Source organism: Rana temporaria, chromosome 4 (assembly GCF_905171775.1).
Source record: "Rana temporaria chromosome 4, aRanTem1.1, whole genome shotgun sequence".
NCBI classification, from domain to species: domain Eukaryota; kingdom Metazoa; phylum Chordata; class Amphibia; order Anura; family Ranidae; genus Rana; species Rana temporaria.
In genome coordinates, this window is record NC_053492.1 from 468,346,081 (window position 1) to 468,366,681 (window position 20,601).

Below are 20,601 nucleotides of genomic sequence, written 5' to 3' on the forward strand. Positions count from 1 at the left end.
CGCGGATTTCGATCCGATGGTGAGTACACTCCATCGGATCCAAATCCGTGGAAATCCTCGAGAGGATTTATCCACGGATACGGTCCGTTGGACCGTATCCGCAGATAAATCCTCTCGTGTGTACTAGGCCTAACTCTGTTTATCTTTTTATCATTATTAGGGTTGTCCCGATACCGATACTAGTATCGGTATCGGGACCAATTCCGAGTATTTGCGGGAGTACTTGTACTCCCGCAAATGCCCCCGATGCCAGATCCGATACTCGCCCCCTCCCCCCCCCCGCCGCCACATCCCCGCTTGGTTAATACGGGCGGGGAACATTACAGCTTTCATTTGAATAGCTGTAGTGATTTGCGCCGCGCCGCGTATAGACACTCCCCCTTGCTCGGGTGAACTGTCCAATCCCGAGCAAGGGGGAGTGTCTATACGCGGCGCGAATCACTACAGCTATTCAAATGAAAGCTGTAATGTTCCCCGCCCGTATTAACCACGATGCGGCGCGGCGGCGTAGCAGCATGCAGGTAAGGGGGACATGGCTGGATATGGGGGGGAACATGGATTGGCTGCATATGGGGGGGGACATGGATTGGCTGCATATGGGGGGTACATGGATTGGCTGCATATGGGGGGGACATGGATTGGCTGCATATGGGGGGGACATGGATTGGCTGCATATGGTGGGGGACATGGATTGGCTGCATATGGGGGGGACATGGATTGGCTGCATATGGGGGGTACATGGATTGGCTGCATATGGGGGGGTACATGGATTGGCTGCATATGGGGGGTACATGGATTGGCTGCATATGGGGGGGACATGGCTGCATATGGGGGGGACATGGCTGCATCTGTGGGGACATGGCTGCATATGGGGGGGACATGGCTGCATATGGGGGGGACATGGCTGCATATGGGGGGGGACATGGCTGGATATAGGGGGGACATGGCTGCATATGGGGGGGACATGGCTGCATATGGGGGGGACATGGCTGCATATGGGGGGACATGGCTGGATATGGGGGGACATAGCTGCATCTGTGGGGGGACATGGCTGCATCTGTGGGGGGACATGGCTGCATATGTGGGGGACATGGCTGCATTTGTGGGGGGACATGGCTGCATTTGGGGACACATTTAAAAAAAAGTATCGGTACTTGTACTCGGTCCTAAAAAAGTGGTATCGGGACAACCCTAATTATTATTATTATTATTAAAAAAGTGCAATCTAACTGTACTTCTGTCTCGGTCTGATTCATGGTTTCTGACATGCTTTACAGAAGTGGAGAAGTGGTGTGCAGAGAGGAATGGTCTACCCAGAATTGATATTTCAGATTTGGTTAGATGCTGGGGGGGGATGACTCAGCCCACCAATCCAATACCACTTAGGGCCACCTACCTGCAGGACAGAGTTTCCATCTGGTGGGAGAAATCTCTCCCTGACCACCTGCACTTTTCTCTTCAGCAGGCCACGGTCTGGCATGGCATGGTGGGCATTCTTATATTTCTGTACCTCCAGGCAGCAGAGTAAGTTATTCTCAAGTAGCGGCATTCTCTCTTCAGGGCCATGCGTCTGGAGATAGCGCAAGAAATGCAGAACTTCGGGCGTTGGCCAACCCTCAGCAGCAAGCTGAAGCGCCCGGTTGAAGGCACTTATATCCTCTACGGTTGGCTGCATCTGTGCCTGGTGGCCACCGTTGTTCTTCCGACCATGAAGACGCTTCAGGACCATCTTGCTGGTGAGAACTTGAAGAATCGGCTCCAGTCTTGCCCACCCTTCATCTCCCGGCTGTTCCACACCATAGTCTTTTAACCGGCCATTCATCTCACTCCAGAAGTTATGGAAGGATGGATCCAACAGCGAGCTGAGAAACAACGTTACTTCTTTTATGGACAAATTGGTAATCTTACCCTTGGAGAGCTCATGGGTTAAACGTTTCTTTAGTCCCTGCAGATGTGGGAAGTGAAAAAGGTCCAGGTCGAGAACCTTCTGTACCAATCCCACCACTTTTCGGTCGCTTTTGTCACTCTGTAGAGCATGAAGTAATTCCAGAGCCCTCAAGGTCTGGGGATCCTCTGTTTCTTGTACGACTTTCCTGTACACCTTGTACACCGTTCTGTTCTGTAGGATCTCTATCAAGGTATCGGGCTCCGACGGCAGCTGACCAGGATCTTCGGAGAAGACCTTGGCCACCCTCAGAGAGTCTTTCCGTCTCCGGACCTTCTTTGTGTCTTCAGAGTTTGCTGCCCATTGCTGGCTCTCTTTACCTGCCCTGCATGAATTAGAAAGGGCATAGGTTCATTTGTTATATTTTTCTAGAATATAAGAGGTTTGTCTATTATATTGTACAATATAATTCGATTTTCCAAAAGTACAATTTTTTTTTTTTATGTTGCAGGTGGGGTGCAAATAATACAAGGGGTTTTCGAGTTTCGGCATGTAGCCTTATGCCGTGTACACGCGATCGTTTTTTTTTACATGTTTTACATTTTATTTTATATATATAGTAAATTCTGATCATCTGTGTGGAACTCCATCAGAGAAAAATCCATGCATGCTCAGAATCAAGTCGACGCATGCTCGGAAGCATTGAACTTTGGCTTGTCGTAGTGTTTTACGTCATCGCGTTTTAGCACGGTCGGAATTTAGTCTGATATAGCCAGATTCAGGTAGAGCGGCGTAAGTTTAAGCGGGCGTAGCACAGCTCATATGCGCTACGCCGACGTAACATAGAGAGGCAAGTACAGTATTCACAAAGCACTTGGGGCCATATTCTGAGAGAAGTTACGATGGAGTATCTCAGGATACTCCATCGTATCTCCCTTTTTTGGCCCGTGTATCTATGCGACTGATTCTTAGAATCATTTTCGCATAGATACACTTAAGATCCGCCATGTGTAAGTCACTTACACTGTCGGATCTTAAATGTAAGTACGCCGCCCGCCGCTAGATGGCATGTACGTGAAGCACTCATTTGCTTATGCAAATGAGCCTGCTACGCCGATTCCCGAACGATTTTGCGTCGCTAACGTCGTTTGCGTAAGCGGAAACTTACTCCTGCTATATGAGGAGTAAGTTTCCGCAAGTCCCACGTAGGCCATGTCACGGATGGCGTCGGGTCCGCGTCGTGTTTTTCCGTCGGCTACGTCGTTTCCGTAAGTCGTTCTTGAATACGACTTTACGTCAATGACGCACACGTCGGCGTCATTGACGTTTTACGCCGAGAACTGGAGCATGCGCACTGGGCTTTTTTAAGCCCGGCGCATGCGCAGTTACTTAGAATCGGGGGCGCGCTTAATTTGAATAGAAGCCGCCCCCTTGGAGATACGCGTGGCTACGCCGGGGGAATTTACACTCCGCCGCCCCAAACTACGGAGCAAGTGTTTGGGGAATACAGCACTTGCTCCTGTAGGTTGGGGCGGCGGAGTGTAAATGCCTTACGCGCAGCCCGCGGACATTTAGCCAGAATATGGGCCATACTCCCTAAGTTACGTCGGCGTAGCGTAAATGGGCCGGCGTAAGCCCTCCTAATTCAAAGTAGGCAGGTAGTGGGCGTGTTGTATTATAATGAATCGTGACCCCATGTAAATGCATGGCCGTACGAACGGCGCATGTGCGCGCATGCTCAGAATCACTTAGAATTTCCGCCGTAAGATACGACAGCTCAATGGCAACGACGTGAACGTAACCTACGCCCAGCCCCATTCACGTACGACTTACGCAAACGACGTAAACTCCGACGGCTGTTCCGTCGTCCATACCTTTGCATTGGCTGCGCCTCCTATTTAGTGGTTTATCTTTACGCCGGACGTACGCCTTACGTAAACGGCATATACTCATGCGACGGGCGCAACTACGTTTGTGAATCGGCGTATCTAGCTCATTTACATATTCGACGCGTAAATCAATGGAAGCGCCCCTAGCGGCCAGCGTAAATATGTACCCAAGATACGACGGCGTAGGAGACTTGCCTCGGTCGTAGGAAGCAAAAATTCAGGCGTATCTTAGTACAAGAATACGTAAAATAATGAAAAGAAAGGGTAGTGGCGCTGTCTTATCTCTCCCCTATCGCTAGGGTGTATTATCTGAGCTGACCACTTGCATGGGAAGTACCAATATATACTGCTGAGAGAGCTACTTCCAAGCTAGGGTCATGCAATAAGTGTAGCTGGTAGTTATACCCGTGATATCATACACAAAAATAAGTGAAAAGTATATATATATCTAACGCATAAATGTGCGTTTAATACAGTGTAAATATGTGCAGGATTAGAAAATATTTACACTGTATTAAACGCACATTTATGCGTTTATATATATATATATATATATATATATATATATATATATATATATATATATATATAACGCATAAATGTGCGTTTAATACAGTGTAAATATTTTCTAATCCTGCACATATTTACACTGTATTAAACGCACATTTATGCGTTAGATATATATATACTTTTCACTTATTTTTGTGTATGATATCACGGGTATAACTACCAGCTACACTTATTGCATGACCCTAGCTTGGAAGTAGCTCTCTCAGCAGTATATATTGGTACTTCTCATGCAAGTGGTCAGCTCAGATAATACACCCCAGCGATAGGGGAGAGATAAGACAGCGCCACTACCCTTTCTTTTCATTATTTTACTTATTATATGCTCTACTTGGGGGGAACATAGTATAGGGGGCTGCAGTCTTACAATAAGCCACTCCTAAGCGCAGGTTCCCCATTATTTACCTTTAGTACAAGAATACGGGCGCATAGATACGACGGCGCATCCATGGACTTACGCGGTGTATCATTAGATACGCCGGCGTAAGTCTATCTGAATCCGGCTAATAGTGTGTATGCAAGACTGATGAAAGTCAGCTTCATCGGAATTTCCGACGAGAAATTCCATCGGATTTTATTCCATCAGAAATCCGATCGTGTGTACATGGCGCAACTCATAGCTATAAATAAGGCTGCATTCACACCTGAGTGTAGCGTCTTTTGAGCATTTTTTCTGTATTTTTTTTGCGCGATTTTGGCGAGCGTTTTTATACAGTGTTTTTGAGCTTTGGCGTTTTCTTATTAGCCAATAGAGAAAACTATTATCTGCTGAATCATTTGTTGCTAGGTATTTCAGCTTTTTTATTATAATTTATTATATTCATTAAGTTAAGGGGTAAGAATTAGGCCCCTTTCACACATGCTGACCATTCATTTCATCAGTTCAGTCATGTCAAAACGGATAAAGTATTCAGTTTTTCATTCGTTTTTTTATCCGTTTTTTTTATCCGTTTAAAAAAAAGTGACGGAACTTCAAACACTGGCCCGGATTCAGGTAGATTTGCCCCTTATTTACAGAGGCACAGGGCAGCGTTTTTGCCCTGCGCCCCCGCAAATTTACTGCGCTACCCGCGATTCACGGAGCAGTAGCTCCGTAAATTGCGTGTGCGCTGTGTAAACTTGCCCTGCGTAAGGGCGCCTAATGTAAATGATCCCGTAGGGGGCGGGAATCATTTAAATTAGGCGCGCTCCCGCGCCAAGCGTAGCGCGCATGCTCCGTCGGGAAACTTTCCCGACGTGCATTGCGGCAAATGACGTCGCAAGGACGTCATTTGCTTCAAAGTGAACGTGAATGGCGTCCAGCGCCATTCACGAATCACTTACGCAAATTACGTAAAATTCGAACGTCGCGACGCGGGAACGACGGGTATACTTTAGCATTGGCTGCCCCTGCTATTAGAAGGGGCAGCCTTATGCTAAACACGCCGTACGGAAACAATGTAAATTGCGTACGCAGGGCTCGCGCAACATTGTGAATCGGTGTTAGTATGCAATTTGCATACTATACGCTGACCACAATGGGAACGCCCCCTAGCGGTCATCGCAAGAATGCAGCCCAGATATGCGTGGCATAAGAACATTATGCCACGCAGATTTTAGGCTGCAGTCGGCATTACGATGTTCCTGAATCAGGAGGTTACACAGGCGCAATTGCTACTTGAATCTGGGCCACTGTATATAGCTGGTTGCGAAGGAGGGGACCGTAAATCTGGCTGCTGCATCCTTACCAACCGATGAGTCATGAGCTGTCAGCGGGGTTCCTTTTTGGGTCCAGTATGGATTTGGAGTGGACCCTCCACTCCAAAATTAAAATAAAAAATGGCCCCCCCCAAAATCCCTACCAGACCCTTATGCGAGCATCCAGCCCTTTCAGGTCAGGAAAGGGAGGAGACGAGCGAGCGCCCCCCTCCCCTCCTGAACCATACCAGGCTGCATGCCCTCAACATAGGGGGGTGGGTGCTTTGGGGCAGGGGGGTTCTGAGCTCCCCACCCCAACAAAGCACCTCACCCCCATGTTGGACAAGGGCCTCTTCCCAACCACCCTGGCCGGTGGTTGTCGGGGTCTGCGGGCAGGGGGCTTGTCGGAATCTGGAAGCCCCCTTTGACAAGGGGGCCCCCAGATCGGGGGAAAAATGATAATAAAATATTAACAAAATAATAATAATAAATTGTATTATTATTTTCTTAATACAATATTAGTTCTAATAATTATTTAATTATTCGAATTTCGTTCCTTCTTGTAACTGTTTTTGCATCCTGTTTAATTATAATAATAATAGTAATACTAATAATAAAATATTAGCATCAAAATAATAATGATAAAGTATTATTTTCATAAAAATTCTTTAAATATTGTAATTTTTAAAAACCTACCAAAACGCATCCCTTCTTGTAAATGTTTCTGCATCTTGTGTATTATTGTTAATATTATTAATAATAGTAATAATAATAATACAATTTTTTTTTTTAACCCAAACAACATCAAATACTAATACTAATAACAATAATAAATAATTATTATTAATATTAATATTATTATTATTATTATAGTATTCCTTCTTGTAACTGTTCCTTCATCTTGTTTTCCAGCATTTGTACTGTTACAGCAAAGAATCCTTTCTTATCAATACTGAGTGAACTTCAGTATAGAATATCAATCAGAGGTGGGGAGCCAGGGGAGGGGTTTATTTCTCACCTTTTCTGCCCAGCCTTTGGTGATGGGTTTTCCAAGCTGTCCGTCTCTTGGGGCTGGGAGGAAACGGGTGCGCAGTATCTATAATACATAAAAGCAGAAGCAAGTTACGCATTGTTCTGTAAATAAAAAACAGTCTCTTATAGGTAGATTCACACACACAATAGCCTAAACTTGATGCGGCGTAGCTTAGCGTGTTTAGGCTACGCCGCCGTAAGTTAGCTAGGCAAGTACATGATTCTCAATGTACTTGCCTGCTATGTTACGGTGGCGTAGCCTAAAGCGGGCGGGCGTAAGGGCGCCGAATTCAAATGTGTTTTAGGGGGGCGTGTTGTATGCTAATTGTGCTTGACCTTACGTTTTTTCTAAACTGCGCATGCGCCGGGCGCCTACATTTCCCAGTGTGCATTGCGGCTAAGTACGATGCACGGGCCTATTGATTTCGACGTGGACGTAAACGACGCAAATCCCGATTCATGGACGACTTACGCAAACGACGTAAAAAAAAATCGAATTTCGGCGCGGGAACGGCGGCCATACTTGACATTACTATTTCACTAGGGCCTAGCTCTAACTTTAGGCGGCCTATCTCTTACGTAAACGGCGTAAAAGTACTGCGTCGGCCGGGCGTACGTTCGTGAATCGGCGTATCTCCTCATTTACATATTCTATGCCGACCGCAATGGAAGCGCCACCTAGCGGCCATCCAAAATATTGCAATCTAAGATAGGACGGCGCAAGCCGTCGTATCTTAGATATGTTTAAGCGTATCTCTGTTTAAGCATTCGCTTAAACATAAGCTGGCCTAACTCTTTGTGAATCTACCTAATAGATCTTCCAGATGTTCAACCATCGTCTTCCTCTTCCCACGCTGTCACCTCTTGATCTGTTGGCTGATATTTACTTTTCCGTCCCGGAGATCTGGTCACTCTGTCAATAGATGTCCCGTATCTGGCCCCACCAGTGCCTATGGATTTATTCTTCTCAGACTCGGTCTTTTGGAAAGTTGAGAGATGGGATTAAAGCTGAACTCCAGGCCAATTTTTTTTTTTAGAATTTAACCACTTCAATACCGGGCACTCCCCCCCCCCCTCTCCTGCCCATGCCAATTTTCAGAGCTGTCGCTTTTTAAATGAGAATTGCGCGGTCATGCTACACTGTACCCAAACAACATTTTTACAATTTTGCTCTCACAAATAGAACTTTCTTTTGGTGGTATTTGATCACCTCTGGGGTTTTTATTTTTTGCTAAACAAATAAAAAAAGACCAAAAATTTTGACAAAAAAAAAAAATGTTTTTCTTCATTCTCTGTTTTCTTCTTCACTGATGGGCACTGATGAGGCTGCACTGACGGGCACTAATAAGGGGGCACTGATGGGCACTGATTAGTTGGCACTGATGGGCACTGATGATGGGCACTAATATGCAGCACTGATAGGCGGCACTGATAGGTGGCAGTGATGGGCATTAATAGGCGGCAGTGATGGGCACTCATAAGTGGCACTGATGGGCACTGAAAGGCTGCACTGATGGGTACTTATAGGTGGAACTGATGGGCACTGCTAGGCGACACTGATGGGCACTGAAAGGCTGCACTGATGGGTACTTATGGCTGGCACTGATAGGTGGCACTGATGGGCCTCACTGTGAAGGAGGTACTGGCAGGCATTACCGATAGGCACTGATTGGCATCATTTTTGGGCACAGATTGACATCCCTGGTGGCTTTGGGTAGCATACCTGGTGGTCATCAGTGGTGGGCATCCCTGGTGGTATCCCTGGTGGTCCTGGGTGGGCATCTTAGGGGAGGGGGCTGTGCTGATAATCAATCAGCGCAACCCCCCTGTCAAGAGAGAAGCCAATCGGCTCTATGCTACTCGCGATAACCGGCTTTTCCTGTTTACACCGTGATCAGCTGTGATTGGACACGGCTGATCACATGGTAAAGAGTCTCTGTCAGAGTCTCTTTACCGAGATCGGTGTTGCGCTGTGTCCGATTGACGCGCCGCGCTGCGGGCACCCGTGGCGCGCGCCGGCTGTTATCCCGAAAGGCGGCATTTGACATCCAGTCAGGATAACGGAACCACCGCCCAGCCGTCATTTTGCTATAGGCCGGGCGGGAAGTGGTTAAATATGTTATAAAATAGCCACAAGGGCTAAAAATCCATTCTGTGTGCAAAAAATATCTGCTGCAAAAACAGATATTACCTTGTAAGAAGTAGCAGGGACATTATCAGTGTGCTGTACATAGCCTGGCCAGAGCTGTGGGAGGGACCCAGCAGGCTCCACCCACTCCAGGATGCCCTGCAGCAAACTACAGGAGGGGGGTGGAGACCAGACCAGCCATCCTGCACAAGGAGAGTGAGCAGCAGTGAGCGGTCTTTCTTACAGAAAGTCTCACACTGGATGACTGCACAGATCTGGAGGAAATATACAACCGAGATTCAAGTAAGAATACATGATGAGGAATGGATTTCGACAAAATTTAATTGTGAACATTAGCAGGATTCCTTGAGTCTCATGTGGTTTTTATTAGCAGTTGTCTCCCGGGTTCTCCCGACCATCAGCTTGGTTAGAAGGAGGAATTACTCATGCAGTGCTCCTATTACCCTGTTACCCTGGCATTGTGTGTTTGTAAACAAAGCCATTCATCACCAATTATCAACAAAGCCATGTGATTGCCATGATAGTGCAGATGGAGATCACATGTTCCATTATGGTTAGGGTTTGTGTTTTTGGCACGAAAAAAGGTCCAGGATAGGTCAAAGGGGCCTTCGTGACCCTCATGAGACATATAGCCGGATTCAGGTAGGGGCGCGTATCTTTAAGGCGGCGCAGCGTATCGTATTTACGCTACGCTGCCTTAAGTCAGAGAGGCAAGTACTGTATTCACAAAATACTTGCCTCCTAACTTACGGCGGCGTAGCGTAAATGGGGCCGGCGTAAGCGCGCCTAATTCAAATGAGGATGAGGGGGCGTGTTTTATGTTAATGGTGGGTGACCCGACGTGATTGACGTTTTTTACGAACGGCGCATGCGCCGTCCGTGTACATATCCCAGTGTGCATTGCTCCAAAGTACGCCGCAAGGACGTATTGGTTTCGACGTGAACGTAAATTACTTCCAGCCCCATTCACGGACGACTTACGCAAACGACGTAAAATTTTCAAATTTCGAGGCGGGAACGACGGCCATACTTAACATTGACTACGCCTCCTAGGGGGCAGCTTTATCTTTACACGGCATATCTCTTAAGGAAACGGCGTATCTTTACTGCGACGGGCGCACGTATGTTCGTGAATCGGCGTATCTAGTCATTTACATATTCTACGCCAAACTCAACAGAAGCGCCACCTAGCGGCCAGCCTAAAAATTACACTTTTAGATACGACGGCGTAGGAGACTTACGCCGCTCGTATCTTAGCCTAATTTTAGCGTATCTGGTTTCCAGAATACGCTTAAATTAACGCCGGCGTAGATTCAGAGTTGCGACGGCGTATCTACTGATACGCCGGCGTAACTCTCTATGAATCTGGCTAATACAGTATAAAGCCCATAATACCCTAAAAAAAAAAAAAAAAGACAAGACAAAAACGATATAATTCCTTAATTCCTGTTGATCTTGCCATGCTTTCTATAGAGTGACAGTGCTCTGTCCCTATCTCAAAATTGCTCTGAGTTGTCACCCTGTCACATGTGACCCTGGTAGAGACTATAGGCAGCTGTACCGGCACACATTGCACTGGCATGGTTCACCATTGTCACCATCATCAGGACATCAATCCAGAGCAATGATGCCCAGCTGAGGCTGGAGTGAGTATTGATGAGAGCCCTGACCTGAGTTCCCAGCTCTGTACACCTGCTGTGCCCATTATGAGGGGTTCCCACCATCTCTTCACTGAGTTCCTGGGTCTGTACACCTGCTGTGCCCATTATGAGGGGTTCCCACCATCCCTGACCTGAGTTCCTGGGTCTGTACACCTGCTGTGCCCATTATGAGGGGTTCCCACCATCTCTGCACTGAGTTCCTGGGTCTGTACACCTTCTGTGCCCATTATGAGGGGTTCCCACCATCTCTTCACTGAGTTCCTGGGTCTGTACACCTGCTGTGCCCATTATGAGGGGTTCCCACCATCTCTGCATTGAGTTCCTGGGTCTGTCTACCTGCTGTGCCCATTATGAGGGGTTCCCACCATCCCTGTGCTGAGTTCCCGGGTCTGTACACCTGCTGTGCCCATTATGAGGGGTTCCCACCATCTCTGCATTGAGTTCCAGGGTCTGTACACCTGCTGTGCCCATTATGAGGGGTTCCCACCATCCCTGTGCTGAGTTCCCGGGTCTGTACACCTGCTGTGCCTATTATGAGGGGTTCCCACCATCTCTGCATTGAGTTCCCAGGTCTGTACACCTGCTGTGCCCATTATGAGGGGTTCCCACCATCCCTGTGCTGAGTTCCCGGGTCTGTACACCTGCTGTGCCTATTATGAGGGGTTCCCACCATCTCTGCATTAAGTTCCCGGGTCTGTAAACCTGCTGTGTCCATTATGAGGGGTTCCCATCATCTCTGCATTGAGTTCCTGGGTCTGTATACCTGCTGTGCCCATTATGAGGGGTTCCCACCATCTCTGCATTGAGTTCCTGGGTCTGTACACCTGCTGTGCTCATTATGAGGGGTTCCCACCATCTCTGCATTGAGTTCCTGGGTCTGTACACCTGCTGTGCCCATTATGAGGGGTTCCCACCATCTCTGTGCTGAGTCCTCAAGTCTGTACACCTTCTGTGCCCATTATGAGGGGTTCCCACCATCTCTTCACTGAGTTCCTGGGTCTGTACACCTGCTGTGCCCATTATGAGGGGTTCCCACCATCTCTGCATTGAGTTCCTGGGTCTGTCTACCTGCTGTGCCCATTATGAAGGGTTCCCACCATCCCTGTGCTGAGTTCCCGGGTCTGTACACCTGCTGTGCCCATTATGAGGGGTTCCCACCATCTCTGCATTGAGTTCCAGGGTCTGTACACCTGCTGTGCCCATTATGAGGGGTTCCCACCATCTCTGTGCTGAGTTCCCGGGTCTGTACACCTGCTGTGCCCATTATGAGGGATTCCCACCATCTCTGCACTGAGTTCCTGGGTCTGTACACCTGCTGTGCCCATTATGAGGGGTTCCCACCATCTCTGCATTGAGTTCCTGGGTCTGTACACCTGCTGTGCCCATTATGAGGGATTCCCACCATCTCTGCACTGAGTTCCTGGGTCTGTACACCTGCTGTGCCCATTATGAGGGGTTCCCACCATCTCTGCACTGAGTTCCAGAGTCTGTACACCTGCTGTGCCAATTATAAGGGGTCCCCACATCTCTGTGCTGAGTTCCTGGGTCTGTACACCTGCTGTGCCCATTATGAGGGGTCCCCACATCTCTGCGCTGAGTTCCTGGTTCTGTACACCTGCTGTGCCCATTATGAGGGGTTCCCACCATCTCTGCTCTAAGTTCCTGAGTCTGCATATCTTCTGTACCCGTTATGAGGGGTTCCCGCCATCTCTGTGCTGAGTCCTCAAGTCTGTACACCTTCTGTGCCCATTATGAGGGGTTCCAACCATCTCAATGCTGAGTTCCCAGGACTGTACACCTGCTGTGCCCATTACAAGGGGTTCCCACCATTCCTGCTGGATTTTTATTTTATATGATGGAGAATGTAACAGGAGGGAGTGCAGCACGTAAAGGTAACACAGTCAGAAACGAGTGAAGGGGGGACCTCGCTGTTTGAGTCCCCAAGAGATATAGGAAGGCAGGGAAGGTCTCAGCCCACCAGACTCAATCACACAGGGCATCGTGTGTTGTGTGCAGCAATAATCTCAGCTGAAGTGGGGCACATTTGCCATCTTACCCCCAGGTGACCCTCTTCCCCGGGTGGGGTCTGGCCATCGCTCCGTTCCCTCGGTGCTGTGCAGTTCTGGGCGGAGGGCGGTTTGTGCTCTGGGCACAGCTGGGCTCTGCAGCTCCAGTAACAAGCTCCAGTCTCAGCTGACATCTCAGGTATCCCCCGGAGGAATGGATGGAGTCTTACATCAGAATATAAACAGCTCTGAGTCTGCTGTCTGTGCCGGTTGTTAAGGAGGATTTTCTGCACTGTTAACTTCCTATGCTGACCCTTAAAGTCTATGGAAACCCAATCACTAAAATCTCATATCATTTGTAACATGTGTATCACCACAGGGCCGTCTTTTCGCATGGGCACCCTGGGAAGTTGCCCAGGGGCCCCACTTTCCTGGGGGGGCCCCACCTGCCCAGCGACGCCAGCCAAGCAGGGCCATCTTACTGAGCAGGCACCCCTGGGCACGGGCCTTGGGGCCCCATCAGAGTCGGACTAATAAGTGCAGCTGTCAGATTCGGTCTCTGATGTCGGGGATGGGCGGGCCCATATTCACTTTCAGCCTCCCGACTCCGCCCCACAAACAGAGTCCCACCCTGCCCCTCCCTGACACCGCCTACCACACCAGCTCCTCCTCCTGACCCCACCCACCACAGAGCGGCACCTGGCCCCTCCTCCTGACTCCGGCCACGAGAGAGCGGTTGTGTTGCAGTGACATGAGGGGCCGGGTGAGATTGGTGCTCCGCGGCGGACTGAGGAGGGTGGATGGTGGGGCCCCAAGGAGGGCCAAGAGTAGTGTGGTGGCCCAGTGGTGCCGAGCCAGATCCTCACCCTGCAGGCCATGAACTCCAGGTGCGGGCAGTGTGAGGGAGCCCATCGTCACCAAGACTTGGGAGAATGATAGAGAGCTGCAGAGGTGAGTGGCTAAAACTGCCAGCATCATGGCCTGAGTGACAGGGGACTACAACTGCCAGCATGGCCTGAGTGACAAGGGACTACAACTGCCAGCATGGCCTGATTGACAGGGGACTACAACTGCCAGCATGGCCTGAGTGACAGGGGACTACAACTGTCAGAATGGCTTGACTGACAAGGGACTACAACTGCCAGCATGGACTGAGTGACAGGGGACTACAACTGCCAGCATGGCCTGAGTGACAGGGGACTACAACTGCCAGCATGGCCTGAGTGACAAGGAACCGGTGGCAAGTGACATGCTGAATCTGGTGACAGGGGACGGGTGGCAAGTGACACGCTGAATCTGGTGGCAGGGGACCGGTGACAAGTGACAAGGAACCGGGTGGCAAGTGACACGCTGAATCTGGAGGAAAAGACTGGACCCTTCCATACTTACATCTTGACCAAGCAAAGCTTTGAAGGCACAGACGTTTCTAGAAGGTCCTTGCCTCCAAGGACAGGCTAGATTAGATTCTGTAGGCCCAGGTTCAGACCCCCAAGAGTACAAACCCTTCTTCACTCTGGCTTCCTCCCCTCGGCAAAAGCCCAGGAGGCAAAGGCTGGGTCCTTCCACACTTGCATCATACCCAGGCAAAGCCATAGAGACAAGTACCTTTCTAGAAGGTCCTTGCCACCAAGTAAAGGCCAGTTTTCGAAAAAGGAGCCGAACATGTAAAGGGGCGAGTCGGCTCTACACGGCGCCTGCGCACCGACTAGGAGCCGTGTAGAGCTGACTGCGCAGGCGCCGTATAGAGCCGACTCGCAGCTTTACCCGTTTCTGCTCCTTTCGGAAACTCCGTGACGCGCCTACGCAATACGGGGGGGCGGGGCCTTATCCGCCGGGGGGAACATTTTCTGATAGACATCAATCATCTGGGCGAACGCCCAGATTACATTGCGGCTCAGCTTGGAAACGCCTACTCCCGCGGGAGAAGTACCCGGAAGCCGGATTGCAAATATAGATTATAAGGTATGTATAGCCTAAAAAAAAAAAAAAAAAAAAGTGCCGACTGTACGTGCTGGTAGTATAAAGAATTTGGTCTTATATAAATGTTATTTGGGTGAACCTCCGCTTTAACCTGCATATTGGTCCAAGTCTTAAGTGGTTAACCACTTCCCGACGGCCGTACGACTATATACGGCCGCAGGGTGGTTCTACTTCTCTGGGGCGCCGTGTTTTTCCAGCCGCCCCTTTCCGCGTTCCCCGCGCGCGCTCCCGAGCACGCAGCGGGGAACTTCTGTGCTGGCCGTGTCCCTTGGACACAGCCAATCATAGATCGCCGTGAATGGCCAATCGGAGTGGCCGTTTGCTAGGCGATCTGTGCGGCCAATGAGAGATGATCTCATATGTAAACATATGAGATCATTTCTCATTGCCGGCTCACACACTGACAGCGTCCTGTCAGGGAGAGAGGAGACCGATCTGTGTCCCTTGTACATAGAGACACAGATCGGTCACCTCCCCCAGTCACCCCCCTCCCCCCACAGTTAGAACACTATATAGGGAATACATTTAACCCCTTCCTCACCCCCTAGTGTTAACCCCTTCCCTGCCAGTCACATTTATACAGTAATTAGTGCATATTTATAGCACCGATTGCAGTATAAATGTGAATGGTGCCAAAAATGTGTCAAAAGTGTCCGATGTGTCCGCCATAATGTCGCAGTCCCAATAAAAATCGCAGATCGCCGCCATTACTAGTAAAAAAAAAATATATATAATAATTGTGTCCCTTATTTTGTAGGCGCTATAACTTTTGCGCAAACCAGTCGCTTATTGCGATTTTTTTTTTACTAAAAATATGTAGAATACGTATCGGCCTAGACTGAGGAAAATATTTTTTATTTTTTTTAAATTGAGCTATTTATTATAGCAACAAGTAAAAAATATTTTTTTTTTTTCAAAATTGTCGCTCTATTTTTGTTTGTAGCGCAAAAAATAAAAACCGCAGAGGTGATCAAATACCACCAAAAGAAAGCTCTATTTGTGGGAAAAAAAGGACGTCAATTTTGTTTGGGAGCCACGTCGCACGACCGCGCAATTGCCAGTTAAAGCGACGCAGTGCCGAATCGCAAAAAGTCCTCTGGGCAGGAAGGGGGTTTAAGTGCCCAGTAAGGAAGTGGTTAAGGAATGGTCCCTACAGATGTTAATGTCATTTTGAAAGCTATTTGCAACCTTTTTAAATCAGCAGCTGTCATAAACACAATCCCTGGTGATCCCCCACCCATGGGGGTCCTGTAGGGCAAAGCACCTGGTGTAGTTTCCCAGTTTTGCCACTAGATGCCCCCATCGCTAATCGATGAACCTTGTGTGCAAATATCGAGACCTACATGGGTGGGTGTCAGTCTGGAAGAGTGGGTGTTCCAAGGCAGACTTATTTGCATGCAGACCACCTAGGTGACACCCACATGTGATGTTGGGCCCCCATGACTGAAAGAACTCAAATCCAATGGGCCGGGGACAGTCAGGCTGGTGAAGAAAGGACTACTAGATGTCCTTCAGCCAGGAATGGAGGAGCAGTGTAAGGCCCGGTTCACACTGGTGGGGAGGAATCATTCTTCAACTTACTTTAGGTAGGTGGCGATGTCATAGCTCAGGAACCGCAGCCAGGGGTCACACAGCGCCGTCAGAACCAGGTGGTACATAGACATAAAATCTGACGACTGGATCTCCTCCGGGGTCACGTGTGATGGGCCAAGCGCAGCATCTGGCCGCCCTCCAGGGCCACAACCTGGAAGATATACATTGCGTCATCAGGGGGTTTTGTCTTTTAATTAAAGTTTACTCATCTTCAATCTTCAAATTAAAATTAAGACAGGAAAGAGGGGGAAAAAAAAAAAAGAAAGACCTCTCCTGCTTCCCGCACCGTCTAATGCCTGAGGAATAATCCCCCAAAGTGTGCCGGATTCCAGAAGTGCGGTTATACTGTATATTAATAATTTGCATTACCCACTAGAGGCAGCAGGTGGAGCACTAGCGCGATCTTAGACATAGCATGCGAGTCGCACCTGCTCTGCTAGAATTATTGCTCTCGCTCTAACATTCAGGGTGATACCTCACATGTGCGGTGTGAATACAGTTTACATATGTGTGCGCGACTTACGCATGTGTTCACGTCTGCGTGTGAGCTCGGAAGAATGGGGGAGCTTTACATTTTTTTTTCTTATTTATCTTATTTTTTCTTTTTATACGGTCCCTTACATATTTTTTTTTTTTGTGATCACTTTTATTCTTATTACAAGGAATGTAAAGATCGCTTGTAGTAGACAAAGGGGATGACAGGTCCTCTTTATGGAGAGATCTGGGATCAAAAAGACTCAAAATCGCTCCTTTACTTTTAAGAGCAAAATAAATAAAATGTTTACTTCCACCCTAGACCAGAAGTTCTCCAAGGACAATCTAGTCTCTCGTTGCCTCTGTGACCTGCCGGGCGCACCGTCTGATAACTTTCTCGGGCGTGACGGTGAAAACGGTAAGCCTGAGAAACACCGGCGGGAGATGGGGGAGGTCCTCTCCTGCTGCTTCGGAAAGCGATCCAGTGGCTAATGAGCCACTCAAATCGCTTTCATGAGAAAGCCAGATGCCGGCTGAAAGAAAAGATACGGAGGTTATGGCTGACAGCTTCAGCCATAACCCCGGTAAACCACTTGAAAATCTCAACGTATATATATATATATATATATACAGGGAGTGCAGAATTATTAGGCAAGTTGTATTTTTGAGGATTCATTTTATTATTGAACAACAACCATGTTCTCAATGAACCCAAAAAACTCATTAATATCAAAGCTGAATATTTTTGGAAGTAGTTTTTAGTTTGTTTTTAGTTTTAGCTATTTTAGGGGGATATCTGTGTGCGCAGGTGACTATTGCTGTGCATAATTATTAGGCAACTTAACAAAAAAAAAAATATATACCCATTTCAATTATTTATTTTTACCAGTGAAACCAATATAACATCTCAACATTCACAAATATACATTTCTGACATTCAAAAACAAAACAAAAACAAATCAGTGACCAATATAGCCACCTTTCTTTGCAAGGAGACTCAAAAGCCTGCCATCCATGGATTCTGTCAGTGTTTTGATCTGTTCACCATCAACATTGCGTGCAGCAGCAACCACAGCCTCCCAGACACTGTTCAGAGAGGTGTACTGTTTTCCCTCCTTGTAAATCTCACATTTGATGATGGACCACAGGTTCTCAATGGGGTTCATATCAGGTGAACAAGGAGGCCATGTCATTAGTTTTTCTTCTTTTATACCCTTTCTTGCCAGCCACGCTGTGGAGTACTTGGACGCGTGTGCTGGAGCATTGTCCTGCATGAAAATTATGTTTTTCTTGAAGGATGCAGACTTCTTCCTGTACCACTGCTTGAAGAAGGTGTCTTCCAGAAACTGGCAGTAGGACTGGGAGTTGAGCTTGACTCCATCCTCAACCCGAAAAGGCCCCACAAGCTCATCTTTGATGATACCAGCCCAAACCAGTACTCCACCTCCACCTTGCTGGCGTCTGAGTCGGACTGGAGCTCTCTGCCCTTTACCAATCCAGCCACGGGCCCATCCATCTGGCCCATCAAGACTCACTCTCATTTCATCAGTCCATAAAACCTTAGAAAAATCAGTCTTGAGATATTTCTTGGCCCAGTCTTGACGTTTCAGCTTGTGTGTCTTGTTCAGTGGTGGTCGTCTTTCAGCCTTTCTTACCTTGGCCATGTCTCTGAGTATTGCACACCTTGTGCTTTTGGGCACTCCAGTGATGTTGCAGCTCTGAAATATGGCCAAACTGGTGGCAAGTGGCATCTTGGCAGCTGCACGCTTGACTTTTCTCAGTTCATGGGCAGTTATTTTGCGCCTTGGTTTTTCCACACGCTTCTTGCGACCCTGTTGACTATTTTGAATGAAACGCTTGATTGCTCGATGATCACGCTTCAGAAGCTTTGCAATTTTAAGAGTGCTGCATCCCTCTGCAAGATATCTCACTATTTTTGACTTTTCTGAGCCTGTCAAGACCTTCTTTTGACCCATTTTGCCAAAGGAAAGGAAGTTGACTAATAATTATGCACACCTGATATAGGGTGTTGATGTCATTAGACCACACCCCTTCTCATTACAGAGATGCACATCACCTAATATGCTTAATTGGTAGTAGGCTTTCGAGCCTATACAGCTTGGAGTAAGACAACATGCATAAAGAGGATGATGTGGTCAAAATACTCATTTGCCTAATAATTCTGCACTACCTGTATATGTATTGTGATCGGCAAGTGGATATATTGGTGTGTGGCCCTTTGGGGATGCCGGGGGCCGCATTTGAGACCCCCTTTAGCTCATAAGTTGACAATCATTGCTCTAGACAGACACACACCTGCAGTATCATCCTTTTGCACAGCAGAGCGCACATACACCTCCATATTGTGCCCGTTCCCTCTACGCGGTTCTCTGTCATCCCATTGGTCCGATCTTCCGTCTCCGTACTCGCTGAGCTCCTGCCAGAGGAGGAAGATCTGAGTGTACTGCGGGGGCTCAAACCTGCCGGTGAGAGACGAGGACCGATGCAATAAAAAAAAAAGCAGAGTGCTGCGTACACAGATATAATGGTGGGGGTAACACCAGGGCCAGCCCCAGAATTTCCCAATAAATCAAATACTAGGAGACTACAAATCCCAGCATACCCTCTCTACTCCCTCCAGGGCATAAATATTCACCACTTCTTCTAAGGGCTCATTTACACATTACTTTAACACAACATGATTTTTTGAAGCTTTATTGAAGTGTGACAAATGCCCTGTGTGTTTATTTTCTATCTGTTTTAAAGTAGAAGCCCAGCCCAGTAGTACCCCCCCCCACTCAGCAGATCCCCAGCTCTTTAGTACCCCTGTTCAGCAGATCCTTAGCTTTTTAGTACCCCCACTCTGCAGATCCCCAGCTCTTTAGTGCCCCTGTTCAGCAGCTCCCCAGCTTATTAGTACCCTCGTTCAGCAGCTCCCCAGCTTATTAGTACCCCTGTTTATCAGATGCCTAGCTTATTAGTACGCTCGTTAAGCAGACCCCCAGCTTATTACTACCCCTGTTCTGCAGATCCCTAGCTTATTACTACCCCTGTTCTGCAGATCCCTAGCTTATTAGTACCATCTTTCAGCAGCTCCCCTGTTTTTTAGTATCTTCTTCAGCAGACCCCCAGCTTATTACTACCCCTGTTCTGCAGATCCCTAGCTTATTAGTACCCCCACTCAGCAGATCCCCAGATTATTAGTACCCTTGTTCAGCAGATCCCTAGCTTATTAATATCATCTTTCTGCAGCTCCCCTGTTTTTTAGTATATTCGTTCAGCAGACCCCCAGCTTATTAGTATCCTTGTTCAGCAGATCTCTAGCTTATTAGTACCCCCACTCAGCTCAGCAGATCCCCAGATTATTAGTACCCTTGTTCAGCAGATCCCTAGCTTCTTTGTACCTTCGTTCAGCAGATCCCCCAGCTTATTAATACCACCACTCAGCAGATACCCAGCTCTTTGGTACCCCTGTTCAGCATGCATATCCCCAGCTTATTATTACCCCTGTTGATCAGATCCCAAGCTTATTAGTACCCTCGTTCAGCAGCTCCCCAGCTTATTAGTACCCTCGTCAGCAGATCCCCAGCTTATTAGTACCACCACCCAGCAGATCCCCAGCTCTTTAGTACCCCTGTTCAGCAGATCCCCAGCTTATTACTACCCCTGTTCAGCACATCCCTATCTT

General features: G+C 48.0%; 1 protein-coding gene across 1 annotated transcript in view; it reads right to left on the minus strand.

The window, feature by feature from the left end:
* Nucleotides 1–20,601, minus strand: part of LOC120938075 — a 67,393-nt gene that overhangs the window by 12,851 nt on the left and 33,941 nt on the right. Inside the window, exons 8-11 of the mRNA XM_040351759.1 lie at nucleotides 19,230–19,393; nucleotides 16,428–16,590; nucleotides 7,037–7,114; nucleotides 1,397–2,270 (exon numbers count right to left, since the gene is read on the minus strand). Coding sequence (XP_040207693.1) covers nucleotides 1,397–2,270; nucleotides 7,037–7,114; nucleotides 16,428–16,590; nucleotides 19,230–19,393 — 1,279 coding nt within the window. The remainder of the gene's footprint in view (nucleotides 1–1,396; nucleotides 2,271–7,036; nucleotides 7,115–16,427; nucleotides 16,591–19,229; nucleotides 19,394–20,601) is intronic.